The 15,741-nt window shown below is 47.3% G+C and overlaps 1 protein-coding gene across 1 annotated transcript in view; it reads right to left on the bottom strand.

Moving 5' to 3' along the window:
* Positions 1-15,741, bottom strand: part of CDH13 (cadherin 13) — a 1,049,904-nt gene that overhangs the window by 155,922 nt on the left and 878,241 nt on the right. Inside the window, exon 8 of the mRNA XM_005691833.2 lies at positions 242-382. Coding sequence (XP_005691890.2) covers positions 242-382 — 141 coding nt within the window. The remainder of the gene's footprint in view (positions 1-241; positions 383-15,741) is intronic.

Below are 15,741 nucleotides of genomic sequence, written 5' to 3'. Positions count from 1 at the left end.
GTTATTTTCTTATGGACTTTAACAAGATTCAGTGCTTTTGAATCATAATGCTCTGGTATTTTCCACTAAAAAAAAAAAAAGATAAAAATGTAGAAAACTATTCTGGCAAAACACCATCTTCCCTCCACAAAGGAGAGCTTTGATGTTGCAAACAGGGAGCCAGCAGGGCTGTGGTTCATGGAATTAATGTTAATCAGCAATCACGGCCATGACCGCGAGGGGTGCTCAGCAGGGGGTTTACCTCTTTCTTGGTGAACTTTGGTGAGTGATCATTTTTGTCATCGATCATGATTGTCGCTGTGGCTGTGCCTGTTAATCCAACATCCAGTCCTGCCATATCTTGAGCCTCAATGATCAGTTCATACTTGGGGTTTTCCAGCGTCTACGAGGCAAAAACACAACAGAGAGGATGGCATTTAGACTGGAGTCACTGCTTGGGACAGGTGGCCGGCCTGCGCTCGGCTGACGCTGTGTGCCCCCTCCCTCAGGGCAGGCACCTGGGAAGGGCAGCACTCTCAGCGGTGGTGGACAAACGTACCTTTGGAGTCTCTCCAAGCAGAACAGTCCTTATGCATGGACTGGAGTTGGCTGTGGGGATGGAATCTATTTTCTGTCCTTGTTTAAGGGGGCATGTGATACATTCCAGAATGTTCTAAGTCCAGGGTTTGGGTACACATTGCACATTTGATGTTTATATCCATTATATGTCATTTCAGAGTGGCCTCATGGAACTGATCTGGAAATGAGGCTAAATCTGATGATGAGATTAGGACAAAGATAACAGCCTTAGGAACTGAACAATCTGGACCAGGTCTCAGATTACTCTGCTTTTCAGAAACCAGTGTCAGTCTTTTCAACGAGCATGTTAAGTTGCATTTATTGTCCCCATTTTACAAGAGAGAAAACACCAACTGAGGTTTAGAGTCATTTATACTGCTCTTCCTTCATGCCACTGTGAATTTAGTCTTTTCTGTCGTGTGAAACTTGAAAGACGTTTTTTAATCCAGTCGTGATCTGATAAATTTAACACAAAAGCAATACTGCACTGTTATCCCTCAATACATATGTTTTTCATTTGAATATTTGACAGGTATTTTGCTATCACGTTTAAACACTCTCAGTTGATTCAGGGCTCAGTGGGGAGTTGGGTGTGATCAGCTCCAATAGGAAGAGTGCCTGAGATGTGGGACTATGCTGGATCCTGACTGCAACTCTCCCCTGGATTCTGTAACACACCGGTTTATTCAGGAGGTTCTTCTTGGCCCTGAAGTCAGCAAGAATTGATTCTGGGGTTGCTTGCAATTACAGGAAACTGTGGTGAAGACAGTTTTACTTGTTTACCCAATCCTATTTCTTTTGACTGCGCGGCGGTTTCCCAAGGGGTGCTAGTAGTAAAGAACCTGGCTGCCAGTGGAGGAGATGTAAGACACTTGGGTTCAATCCCTGAGTCAGAAAGATCCCCTGGAGAAGGAAATGGAAACCCACTCCAGTATTTTTGCCTGGAGAATCCCACAGACAGACAAGCCTGGCGGGCTATGGTCCACAGGGTTGCAATGAATAAGACAAGATTGAAGAGACTTAGCACGCACATACAGCTGGAACTTACGAACTGTGTGACCGATTCTGGCCAATGGAATGTGGGCAGAAGTGATGGACTAATCTGGCCCCTAAAGCTCCCGCACAATCCTCTGTGTTTTCTATTCCCCAGAAGGAAGAAGTCTGGATCTCCACGTGCCTGTGGCACAGAGACCCTTCACTGACACGCTTGTAGGCTGGAATGTGAACAAGAGGCAAGCCTTTGCTCAGGGTTAAGGGAAGTTTATTACAGTGCCTGTCCTCCTCTGACTAATTTGAAGGCTATGTTTCCCATTTGGCCTTATTTTGATGCCCATTTACCATCTCCTAAGTGGATGACAAAGTTTTCAAGGGCAAGGACCATGCCTTTGACCCCGACACCCAGCCAGTACGCAGCACACAAGCTGGCCAACTTACTTTCATTATTGATAATGATGATACACTACTGTTTCCCTGAACTAAATTATATCTCAAAGGTCTGAGCATATCACTGGCATTTCCAAACCAGAGCCATTTATTCTCAGGGAATGGCTCATCCTTTGGGGAACTCTAGCTCAAGGAGATAGGATTTTATTTGGACCAAGAGAAGCACTGTGTCAAAACTGGGAGAATTAAATTGGCTGCTCTGATTTTATTTTAAGCTATCTGATCTGTAAGACATATCTGAGAGTCAAGCTGCTCTCCCGGTTTGAATTCTTCAGTCATGCATTTCTATTGCATTCACCATCTCCTCCTGGGTGTTGACTCGCTACCAGTTAATATATATCCTAGAAACAAAGGGAAGATGGTGTGTCTGCAAGAAAAAGCCTCGGGTGTATCTCCGCAGCCACGGGCTGGGTTCACCAACCACACTGATTTGAAAACCAAACATTTAATCTTGAAAAAAAAAAAAAAAAGAATCAAACTGTGTCATTAAATATGGCATATAATCAATCACCAGACCCTTGATGTTTTACACAGCTACCTCGACTGCCATACGAGTAAGCATTTAACGGAACATTTATCACTAATAACAAGCATAATGGTGGCTGTGGGGGAAAATCAAAGAGGAAATGTTACACAGAGGAAGGTTTGGCTGTTAACCCACCCGGTGCCCCCTCCTTCTCTTGCTTCAACTTGAGCCGCCCTCCGCACCTCCTTTCATACTTTGTCCAGACTGGATTTTTTTCTACTATACCCTACTTTTTCCTACTTTTGACCTTTCTACCCCCTCTTTCTCCTCTCAGTGAATTCATGCTCATTTTCGATGGTCATTCTTCATTGCACTGAAGCTCCATGAAGGCAGGGATCTCATTGCATAATGGGGAGCTGACACGTAGGGAGGAACAATTGGCCAGTGACTGTTACCTTGGCTCCACCTCTTAGAAGCTGAGTGAACCTGGTCAAGTTGCTTATGTTCTCCTTGTCTGAGTTTCCTCACCTGTTCAAATGGGGGAGAATAATAATGCTTCTAAGATAAGCGAGGATGAAAGCAGGTAATGTAAAGTGCCGAGCACGGAGCCTGGAGTGTGTACGTGGATGCTGTTATTATGTAATAGAATCTTTGGAAAGTCTTATAAGGATGTGGCAAGAAGCTGAGGGAGGCCTACAAGCACAGCTGGAAGGAATGGAGAGCTGCCCACAACCACTGCACGGACCTGGAATGGATCTTTCCCCAGGCATACCTGATGAGACTGAAATTCTGGACTCATACATGGATGGCAGCTTTGTGAGAGTCCAGAAGACACAGCTAAGCCACATCCAGACTCCTGAACACAGAAACTGGGAGATAGTATCTATTGTTTTAAGTTACTACATTTTGGAGTAATTTGTTATGCTGCAATAAATAACAAATACGTTTTTTTCTCCAGCAGTAGGAAATCAAGCCTGAATATACATTGGAAGGACTGATGCTGAAGCTGAAGCTCCAACACTTTGGCCACCTGATGTGAAGAGCTGACTCACTGGAAAAGACTCTGATACTGGGAAAAATTGAAGGCAGGAGGAGAAGGGGATGACGGAGGATGAGGTGGTTGGATATTATCGCTGACTCAATGGACACGAGTTTGAGCAAACTCTGGGAGATGGTGAAGGACAGGGAAGCCTGGTGTGCCGCAGTCTATTGGGTTACAAAGAGTTGGACACAACTTAGCGACTGAACAATAACAAAAATCACAATCTGTAATAGTCTTGTTTATTGATTGTTTGTTTATTGGCTATGTTGACTCTGATCACTTGAGTTCCATGAGGGAGAGACCTTGGCTTGCTAAAGTTTTATCTCCCAGCTACTAATTCAGTGCCTGGCACATTGTTGTTATGTACTAATTAATCAATTATAGTTGCATTTTTATAAAACAATGAATTACAAAGAGTGGTGTGCCCATAAATGTTTAGCAGCATGTGCTCCTGACTTGCAGCTTTGTATGTTTTGGTGGTTTAAATACTCTTAACCATGACTGCTTTCAAGCTACCAACATTACGTCATTGAGTGCACAGCTGGAAAGTGAAATATACAATAGGTTCCTATGAGTGGGTAAGACTTGGTTCCAGCTTATAAACGGTGCTTGAAGGGTCAAGGAAATCTGTAGGAGTCTTTTGCAATAGATCCCTTTGCTGTCTAACATTAAAGATATTGTTAATGAGAAATATTAACATGAGATTTATAGCAAGGATATAGTGCAGTTCATTAACTTATTTACTCATTGGTTTTGCCCGGAGAAGCTGAGCAAAGCAAGACTCCTTGCAGTATGGCACCTGAACAGAGACTGCATTCTTCTCCAGGTTAGCTGCACCTGACACCTGGTCTATAAATACTGAAAACAGATGGCTGAGTGCATTATATGGAGCAGAATGAGTTGCTGTCTGTCTGGGGTTTGATTTACCCACTCTGGCCATGTAAGACTGGGGCCAGGTAGTCTATAAATCCGGCAGGACCGTACATCCCTTTGTGAATGCTGCCCGCTTCTCACCGCAGGTGGGGAGGGACATTCCTCCACCTTCCTAGCCAACAGGGCGAGTCAGGTTTGACTTGTGTATGTCTTTAGGCCGCCTTTCACCTTGTTGCTTGATGCTAATGTGAACAGTCATGTACGTGGCTGTCACCTGCTGTTTTCTTGCTGGCTGGGGTCTGGTGGGTAGGGAGAAGGCAGAGCTCATTTCCCCAGATTTACTGGTTGCTGACAGAGCCAGCAGGGTGGGGAAGCAGCAGGGGACGTAAACACTGCCTCTTAGACACATGCAGCTGGAATAACCTAAGTGATTTTGGGTTGAGGGACACCAAAATCAAATAAAACATTTCCAGGTGAAGAGGACCTCTTCTGATGTTACTGATGAGTTACAGTAAATAAAATGCTAAAGGCATTCATAAGATACCTGGAAAACCACCCCCTTTAGACTCACGGCAGCAAATATTTGACATTCAGGTTGATCCACAGAAACATTTATATAGTGTCTACTAGGTTCCAATAACTGGTGAATGATACAGACCGTGCTTTTAGTGCATTTTTAGATAAATAAACAAAAAGCAAGTATGTCAGTATGATGAGGTAAGTGTTATGGAAGTGTAGCAATTAAGGTCTGTGAGAAGGGAGCCAGGATGTGGGGCGCTCAGGAAGGCTGTATGAAGGTTATTTAATTTACCAAATATTTATTAAGTACTTAGAGAAGGAAATGGCAACCCACTCCAGTACTCTTGCCTGGAAAATTCCATGAATGGAGGAGGCTGGTAAGCTACAGTCCCTGGGGTTGCAAAGAGTCGGACATGACTGAGCGACTTTTCTTTCTTTTTCTTTCTATTAAGTACTGAGTACACATTAGGCACTGTGCTAGAGAGTAGCGACAAATAAAGGGAAACAAATCTGGCGCTAGGAAATTCCGAGGTGATGTCAGAAGGTTTCAGGAGACTGAGATGGGAGCAGGAAGAGAGCTGCGGTTATTGCAAAGGAAAGGCCACTCAGCCCAGACACTGGTGGGGGATGAAGGGACAGCCCTGCAGAGGAGTGTCTTCTACTGTGGGGTTAGAAACGGGGTCATGACGCGGAAGTGAATTTCTGTGGAAGAAGATGAGAGACTATTAATCCTAAAACACTCTTAAATTCACCCGTTTAATAAGGACTGAAGGCTGATTCTGAGTCTGCTCAGGACACCCCGGGAACAAGAAGCATAAAGTATATTCTCTACTTTCAAGGAACCCACAGCTTGGTTGAAGGTAAAACATGCGAGCTGGCCCCACGAGGCAATAGGCAGGGTGTGCAGAACGCGTGGTCCGCAGGTTCAGATGAGGACGTTGCAGCCGGGAGGGACTCTGCGGTGTTTACATGGCTTCAGGCCAGTGCAGGCTGGAGCTGGGCTTTGAAGGAGGCTGTGAGGGCAGAGAGTTCAGAGAGGGAAGAGAAGCTCGAGAACCAGCATGGAGGTCCAGCTAACACAGGGCCACTGGCGTGGCTGGAGTCAAGGTCTGCGATCCAAAGAGACAGGAACTATTGTCTCTTGAAAGGATCTCAGACATCACCTGGTCTATCCCACCTTCAAGGAACTCCCAGCCTGAGGGGACAGAGTTAGGGAACGTCTAGAAACATACGGCTAGTTTGGGGTGGATCTGAGCATGTGCAAGTACAGACCCCTAAAAGCTGAAGTAAAAGAAAATATTATTAAAGTGTTCTTTCTCTATGGTTTTTATACATTTTTCTGTTTACTATACTATATATATAGTATACCCTCTCTCCCCCCCCCCCCACTACAGTGTTCACTATATTAGCCTGGTTTTTCTAATCTTTTGGTCCTGAATTGCCATGGCAACATTATGCCTGGTACATAGTAGGTGCTTAAGAGAGACTGACTCCATCAGTGCTTCTGGAACTTGCTTTGCTTGTATCAGAAGCTCCTGGTGGCTGCATTAAAACACAGATTTTCAGCCCACTTATGGTGCTTACAATTGAGGAGGTCCAGATTGGGGCCCAAGGACGTGCCTTTCCAGAAAGCTTCTCGGAAATGCTGCTGCTGCTGACCTGAGGTCCACACTTAGATTAGCATCGTTCTGAATGAACACCTGATGGAATGCAGGTCAACATGTACCCTTATTTCAACTTAAAACTCACTTGTTTATGATGTAATTTAAACAAAAAATAGAAACTTAAGTTTCTTTCTCTCGGCAAAATTTTCCTTTTTTTTCCCCTTTCTAGAAAAAAATGCACTCCACGTGAGCCACTAAGCAACACTATGGTTGCTGCTCGAGCCTGCTTTGTCTCCCAGAGCAGAAGGCGATACAGCAACAGGAGAGAGACAGAGGTTTGAAGAGGCAGGCGGCACGCTGCTGGGCTTAAAGCTGGAGAGACGGAGGAGGGGGCCATGGGCTAAGGAATGCAGGGGGCCTCCAGAAGGTGGCAAAGGAGAGGCGATACATTCTTACCCAGAGCTCCCGGAAGGAATCAGGGCCCCTGATGCCTTAATTTCACCCCAGTGAAACTCATTTTGGACTTTCAGCTTCCAGAACTGTGAGATAATAAATGAGTGCTGCCTGAGCCACACACTTTGTGGTCTTGCTACAGCAGCCACAGGGAATGGATGTGGCTCCTCTGAGGTTGCTTGTCAGGCATCCTGGGGAGCCGAGGTGCTGCCTCCCACCCCACCCTGCGGCGCTCGTCGTTGCCAGCTGCCACCCTCATTTCACTCCCAGCTGCCCTCCTTCCTCAGGACTGCCCACCTTCCCAGAATAGCATTCGCTATCGTTCCTCTGGGAAATATTTCCATTTCAGTCCTTTGAAGTGTAATGCCAACCAGACCTTTCCTACAAACTCTGTCTAGTAGGAAGAGATGAATTTCCTCCCATCTACAAAGGGGTAGATACTGGATCAGTTTACTGGAGAATCTTCTCTTCAAAGTATATGATTTTCAATATGTCAGTTACTTACTGAGAATTCATTACCGCCCTCAGTGGAGGCAAGGACCCTGCCTCTAACTTACTCCTGTCCTGTTGGGGACAACATCTGGCCCTCTGAGACACACATGTCCCAGGACACTGCCTTTACGTGGCCATTGGGTTATACTGCTTGAAAATAAACTGAGCTAATTTTAACCACTACGGGGAAAAGTCACACAGCCAGCCCAGTTCCTGGCACTCTCTGTTAATATGTGATGGATGAGTAAATTAAAGGGTGGTGATGAGGACTGCCACTCAGAAAGCTTGGCTTCAGGGATGCTCTTCTAGGTTGCAGAGATTAGAGGCCCAAGGTGGGGCCTGGGTGAGGCTGGTCAGGCTGAGCGGGTCTCTAGAAGGCCGACTGTGCAGAGGAGGGGCAAGGTGATGAGGCTCTGGCTTCCTGGAGCGAGCAGCGGAAGTTCTGCCCTGTTGGAGAGGCAGCCACACCGAGGGAGGCTTGGCTGGCTCTGATACTGGAGGACTGGGCTCCCCCACCTCGTGGCAGGTGCCCCAGGGCAGGTCCCTAGCCTGGGCTCAACTCCTGGCCTGTCACACATCCTGACTGCATGAGCTGGAATGGGGACCAACAAAGGCGGGGCAACCCGGTCCTCAGCAGAGAGGTCTGGACAGGAACGACCTTTCAGAGAAAGAGGGACCAGAGGCTGTTGCTCAGAGGAGCCTCAGCAACCCCATCTGGGGGCTGCCTCGGGTGACCCTGGGGGGTCATATCTGCCACAATATAAAATCGGGAAACCGGTGTTCCTGTCATCCGCCAAGTGCTCTCCAAAAGCAAATAGCTTTTCTTGCGTTTCAATTTATTATCATCTAAAATGTCATTCTCTGTATGGGTAATAAAAGATAATACGTTTTATGGTGGCTCCTTATGTTAAGGTTTTACAAAATCTGTTATTAAATGATCTGCATAGAATCTAAATGAATCTTACTAGGTTGCAAGGCAGAGCAAGGTGGTGTTTTTCCTTTCCTCTCCCCCAGAGCAAGTGCAGCTAGGAGGGCAGCACTCTCTGCATGTTTCCTAATCACACAGTGGAAGGTAATGTTTTTAAGGTCAGACTAAAAATCGTGTTCTGCTGCGTAATCGGCTTCACAAATTTATATACTGGTCAAAACATCCAGAAAATTCAATTACTGACTCCCAATGACAAAAGCACATGAGCCCACCAAGGACTGGAGGATGTTTCTAAAATTAGGTTCTAAATGCCTATGACTTGGAGCAATTGCAGTGTTACCACCTTTGCCTGCTCTTGGTCCTCTGCGTGTGAACAGCCTTTCGCCCATTAATTTTAGGTGCTTAATCAGTATCAGCTCCCCTACACAGAAAAGCGCAGTCTAAGTGGCCTTTGTCAAGCTTGATCCATCCGGTTTCTGCAGGTGTGATCTCTTAATCAACTCTGCCATCCAGGGTTACTTTTAATCAGCATTATGTGTTTTCTCTGAAGTCAAATGTATTTTTATGCAAAGCTTAATTGGGCTTAGAGTTCTATTGCTGAATCATCCCAGGTAGCTTTAGAAGCAAAGGACCCCACTGAGAGAGTAATGAATCAGCCACCGACGCCCACCCACTCCACCTGAGGCTGCTGCTGCTGCTGCTAAGTTGCGTCAGTAACTTAGCAGCAGTGACCCCATAGATGGCAGCCCAACAGGCTCCTCTGTCCCTGGGAGTCTCCAGGCAAGAATACTGGAGTGGGTCGCCATTTCCTTCTCCAATGTATGAAAGTGAAAAGTGAAAGTGAAGTCGCTCAGTCATGTCCAACTCTTAGCGACACCATGGACTGTAGCCCACCAGGCTCCTCCGTCCATGGGATTCTCCAGGCAAGAGTACTGGAGTGGGGCGCCGTGGCCTTCTCCACTCCACCTGGAGACAGGAAAGCAATTCAAGATAGCGCTTTTATGCTGTCAATGGGTAATACTCTTTGAAAACAGGTTGAACTAATTCTAAATCATCTGGAGGAAAGACCACACAAGATGGATTCCAGTTACGCCTCTGCTGTTGTTCCCAAAGCGAACTCACATACCAGGCAGAAAAGGCAAGGAGGACAACCCGGCCGCAGACTCTTCCAGAAGGCTCTGCTGCCGTTTCCATGCCTGGCACAGGAGCCCTGCTTTCTTCCTCCTGCACCATTTGGATGAGACCACCCGGTGCACTGTGATCTCCTGCCCGCTGGCACGAGGCGGCCCTTTTGTGATCTTGGCTCCATCATTCATTTTGGCCTGGAAATTGTCTTGGCTCTGCTGACAAAAGCTCAGCCTATTAACACCCTTCAATGCTAGTCGCACTGGGAACAAGGCGTTAGATGTTATGACTTAACATTTGGTCTTCCCCTTTGCTGGCCCAGCCTCACAGACAGAATGAATGTTGATAAAAACAAGTTGTGTTCTCCTCACAAATGATAAAACTCACCAACATGCCCTTGGAGGGCTCCCTTCTATTTTATTTTTAAAAACGAACAATAAATAGAGTTTTCTGCATTCCTTTCAGCTCCTCTCCAGAGCCTGTTTCAAAGTGGCAGAGAATTCAGCTCTGCACCCAGTAGAGCTGTGGGAGAGGGCATCTGAGCGCCTCAGCTCCGCTCCCAGTGGGCTGAGACCTCAGCTCTGTGCCTCGTGCACCCTCCCGGCTCTAACCGCCAACCACGGACGGCCCTCTCTGCTCTGGGCCACATGCGCTCCTTCCTTGCCAGCCCAGCTGGGTTCTGCTCACCCTCTGTCATTACAATAATCGTGGCCATGTCCCTTGAGCATGTGTTATGGCCTGGAAATAGTGCCTAACCTTTCATGGGATTCTCGTAACACTCCACGAGGTGGCTAAGCCCAGCTCCTCCTGCATCAGCGAGGATTCTGTTCCCAAGGACACACAGCCCTCACAGGATGGAGCTAGGACTGGAACACGCTCTGTGTCCACTACCTACACCCCTAAGTGCTGCACTCTGTGGTCCGCCCTTCAGCTCACAGCCTCTCCTGGTAGCCCCTGAATTCCACGTGGGCATCCCTTTCCCTGCTGTTCACACCAGCCCCGGATGGGCTGGGCTTGAAAGGATTGGAGCTTTTCTCAGATGGGTCACCAGGTATGGGCAGCTCTGGGAACACTTTCCAGCGAGTCTCTAAGAGTCTGCCTTCTTAGAGACCCCAGGATTCCCACAACTTCAGTGTTCCCCACCCCCTTATTGAATTCTGACAGCTCCAATTACCACCTGTCTCTTTTATGTCCAAATCTCTCCTAATTTCCAGATACACATTTCTAGCTGCTCGTTTGACATTTCCACCTGAACGTTCCACAGGCCCTGCAAACATAGCGTGTCACAAAGCAAACTCAGGATCCTTCCCGCCAAGCACACTCCTTCCCTGTCCTGGTTCCCTCCATTCAGGCTGCCCCGAAGGACCCTGTCATGACTCACTTTGACTGCTGTTTCCTGAGATGGCAGAATATAAACTTTGGAGTAATTTGGGAAGGGGTCATAGGGTGCAGAAAAGGTAGAGAGAGGCCCTGGGTTAGCAGCATCATGGCATCGAGGGAAGAAAGACCACCCTGGCCAGACCAGTACACGGTGCCCCAGAAGCGGTAACCACTGACCAGGGTGGGGGATAGATTTATTTATTTATTTATCGCTGTTTAAAAGTCTATCTCTTTATCTATCTATACACACACACACACACATGCACACACACTTACACACAATGTTTACAATGGTAAGGTCAGTACAATGGAATTACAGACACATATTCTTTTTTTCCCCCTGTTTTGGGTTATCTATATTTACTATATTTTCCCTACTAGAAAAATGTATGGCTGGGATTACAAGGCAATACCTTACATTTTAAAAGTCACAGTTTTAAAAACAGAAAATCAATGAAATAAAAACAAAACCTCTCCAAAGTGATGCTTATGACATTAGATCTATACCCTTGGAATATATTTTTTGTGTCTTTTAAATTCTATTTTGGACCCAGTGGAGAAAAACGTATGAAGCCAAGAGCTGTGTAAAAACCAGAAAACACTGGTATAAAGTGGACAAGCATCGGCTGAGTGTTGCCCTGCCAGAGCAGCCTGACCTGCCCACGGTGCGGGCTGTGTCCCCCCACCTCAGGGCCCAGCATCCTGACTCCCTGCCGCTCTCCTTTCACGCGCATCTCAGCAAGCCCTCCCCCAGCCCCCAGGCTGCAGGCAAGGGACCTGAGACCCAGAGAGGGCCCGTTCCCTTATTCCTCAAATGCTTCTGAGGGCCACCTGGGGGTCAGGTGTTTCTTCAGCTGGTGGGCATAGAGCCACAGGCAGAAGTCACAAAGACCACCTCCTCATGGAGCTTATCTTCTAAATGAGGAGACAAAACCAATAGAGATGGACACTATGAAACATATTACATAAGAAGGGGGAATGGAGAATTCTGAAGTGAGGGCAGAGGCTCAGCTTTAAGGAAGGTGAATTGAGAAAGTCATGTCTAATCAAAGCCATGAGGAGACCAAGGAAGAACCAGCAGATACTCTGGGGAAGAGCTACTCAGACAGATGAGTCAGCAAGTGCAAAGGTCCTGGGACACATGGGGAGGATCTTTAAATCTGAAATAGTGACAGAGCACTGAAAGCATTTCTTGAGGACTGGCTTCTGGTGTTGTTGCTGCTCTGCTCTGGTCATGCTCAGGGCAGTGAGCACCTGTTGAAACTAGGGGCAAATAGCATGCAGTTCTGGGTAGGTGACTTGACCACAGGCTTTATGAGGGCAGAGGCAACACCTGCCTTTCAAACATCCTGTACTCATTTGTTGGCTGAACAAATGAATCTAGTTGTGATTTTTACAAAAGAGAAAACAATTTTCATCATTTCACAAAAATTAAAAAGCATATTTCCTTCAATGCCAACTGAAATCCAATCTGCCCAAATTTCATTATAGATAGAAAAATCAAAGGCTAGAATTTTAACCACATAAAAACATCTTAAAAAATAAACAGGATAAGTGACACCCTCTATGTGGAATGCACTTTCTTCCTTTTATAAACACTAACTCCCACAAACAGAGATCTGTCACCTAACAGGGCTCTGCAGTGTTGCTATTCAGCCCAGCAACCAACCCAAACATTTGGCAGTTCTCAAGCTTCTTATTATAGTCGACTCCAACACCGTGGGACTTTTAATAAGAAAGCACAAAAGAAACAATAAAGTGAGGAAACGGACAGAAATGAGAGTGGGGTGGTGCACCGATCTTAGATTGAGGACCTTCCCAGATTCAATTTAGTCAATTACCAAATCGATCAATTCCACCTCCTAAAATTGTTCACATCCAGCCTCTTCTTTCCATCCCATTGCTTCTCTAGTTCAAGGCACAAAAAATAAGCCTCTGTGGCCTCCTCACCACCTCCAGGGCATTTCCACGGCAGTTCCCTCTCTAATGCTCGATGCTGAGCACTCGGCTGCTCTGCCTTGCACCCCTCCATGGCTCCCTGAGGCTACCAGGATCCTGCCTAAGCTCTGTGGATCGGCCCCTGCAGGTGTGCCCCCTCGACTCGCATTTCCTACCACGATTCCCCTCACTGGTTATCCACCGGCAGTACTTCATCACTGGCCATGGTTTCTTAACCCGGCCAGGTGATCTTCTCTCTGCCTCTGCCTCCCATTATTTGGAACCTCCACCCACTGTCCCCCTGGGAGGCATCTATGTGTCAGCTAAGTCTCAGGTCCCAGGCTGCTCCTCTGTGAAGCCTGCCCGGATTCTGCCACATCTGCTTGGGAGTCTACCCCTCCACGCTCACACTGCGCCTTATTCCCGTGCATTTGGCTCCCTGCTGGCCTGTGAGCGTCTCGAGGGCTGTGACTCTGTGCCCGGCAGCAGAGTTCTTGGATGTGGTAGATGCTCAGTGAATACTTGTGACCGGGGAGAATGATCGAGTATGACGTCTGCCCAGGAAAGCCTGAATCTTGACGAGTCGCAGCGCCCTGGACCAGCCACCACCCACCTCTTGCTAGGGTCATAACAACAAGGGGTGAGAGAGATGGAGTGGCCTTCAGAATCAGGGAGAGAGGTGGCCCCGAGCCACCCCTGACTACCTGTGTGGACCTGGACAAATTGCTCAACTTTCTCAGTGCTTCCCGTGACCCCTCTGAAAATGGAAATGTCATTGTCTACCTTGAAAGCAAGAGGATGCTTGCAAAATTAGCACAGCATGAAGGGAAGACTACAAACTGGCTGCATGTGTTGACCTTGGACCAAGTAATCTCACGAAGCTTCAGTTTTACCATTTGTAAAAGAAGGGGAATAATAGTGTTTACCCCCGTGTCGTTGGGAGAACTAAATGGAATGATACACACACAACACCCAACAGTGAACATTTGTTGAGCATTCACTGTTACTGTGACTGCACCCAGGACGCTCTCTTACTGGACAGCTTCTCACTCTGAATTGTGCCAGGTGTTTACAAAGCTGTAAGCTGCTGGGAGTCAGGGATCACTCATGTCTCTTCATCGTCACATCGGAGACCCCTGCCCAGTGCCAGGGTACAGCAGATGCTCATTAAACACGAGTGGACCAGAGCCTGCCCAACCATCTACCGCCCCCTCTCTCTCCACAGGGAACCCATCCCTGAGGACCCGGCTCGAGCACCTCCTTGCATCCCGAAGGTGGTCCCTGCTTCCTGCTGTGGGACTTCTGCTCCGGAACCAGCAATATTTGCATTTCTCTCACGTTTTCCTACTTCCCCATAACATGGTTCAGCCTGGAACCTACAGTGGTTATTTACGTTTTAACCAGTCTGGAAGATGAGGTGTGCCCCTGTAGCCACGTCAAGTTCTCAATCAGCCGGCACTCACTGCTGGTCTGGACCCTCGAGCCCTCAGGCCCAGCATGGTTTTGTTGTTGCTTAGTTGCTCAGTTGTGTCTGACTTTTTCAAGACCCCATGGGCTGTAGCCCACCAGGCTCCTCTGTCCATGGGGTTCTCCAGACAAGAATACTGGAGTGGGTTGCCATTTCCTTCTGCAGGGATCTTCCTGACCCAGGGATCAAACCTGCATCTCCTGCATTGCAGGTGATCCACCAGGGAAACCCCAGCATATTTTACCATCAAGGAAAAGGCCCCATGGGTCTGAGGAATGGATTTTATGGGGTCTGAGAAAATCAAGAATGGCTGGACATTCTTCCCCATCTAGTAATAGCTGGCCAGGGATATTTTCACAGATATACCATTTTAAACCTCATCATTATACTGTGAGGAAAAAAAAAAAAACCTACTCAAATCCACCCAGCATAGCTCTCTGCAGTATTGAAGACTGCTGCTGTTTAAGCCAGAGGCACCCACATTAAAAATAAATGCTTAGTCAGAGAATATTTAATGGCATAGAAAATAGTTTCTATTACATCGTTGAGAAGAAAAAGCAGTTTACAAAACTGTATGAATATGGAGATCCCATTTGTATGAAAACTGGACTTATCTCTGCACAATTTTTAAACAGGGCAGGAGAATTATATACAGCAAGATATTAGCAGTACTTCTCTTTGACTGGTGTGGCTGTACAATTTTTATTTCATTCTTCGTATTCTTCTCTAATGTTTTATTTAGTGGTCAGAAAAAGGGCAAGTTATGTCTCCAGAACTGAAGGGCAAGGTTAGGGTGATCCTGGATGCATCTGTGCGCTTTTGGTGGGGGCGGATCATAGGCTGGGTGGCTCTAGACGTGGCCTCTTGGCACTCTCTCCTCCACATGTCCGGGGCATCACACAAACCCAGGAGACCCAAGGCCCAGGCTGCGCTCAGAAGTGGACAACCATCTCCTTGAACCCGGCAGTGATGGCCATTAGCAATTCTAGCAGGGGCATCTGCGGCCCTCCTGTTATAATAGAAAAAGTTTACTAAGCAAAGAACACAGGCCTCACGTCGCCCTCTAAACGTCAGTGTGCAGCCTGCACGTTTATATCTCAGCAAACACGCAGGCTTCTCCAGAGAGCCCGCCCCGACAGCTGGCTGGGGTGTGAACCAAGAATTGGCCTAATGTTAACTGGCCCTGAGGTGTGACACGGGGTCCTTTAAAGGCTGGGCTGGGAAACTTCTCTTTTCCCAGCTGTGCCGCCTTTAAGGCGGTCATCCATAAGTCATGAGGAGGGTCTGGGCAGCAAGCTCGGGGGTTGGAGCTGTTTAGCTCTTTCCTGCCCCAGTGCTTCCACTCTCCACATGATACTCTGTACCTGTGAATGCGCCACAAGGCCTAATGTTTGGATGCAAATGAAAACTTGCAGCCCAAACAACAGGATGATTCTAAATACCCCAGTATTT

This window comes from Capra hircus, chromosome 18 (assembly GCF_001704415.2).
Source record: "Capra hircus breed San Clemente chromosome 18, ASM170441v1, whole genome shotgun sequence".
Classification (NCBI taxonomy): domain Eukaryota; kingdom Metazoa; phylum Chordata; class Mammalia; order Artiodactyla; family Bovidae; genus Capra; species Capra hircus.
The sequence above is the reverse complement of the archived record's forward strand: the minus strand, read 5'-3'. Positions and strand labels throughout refer to the sequence as shown.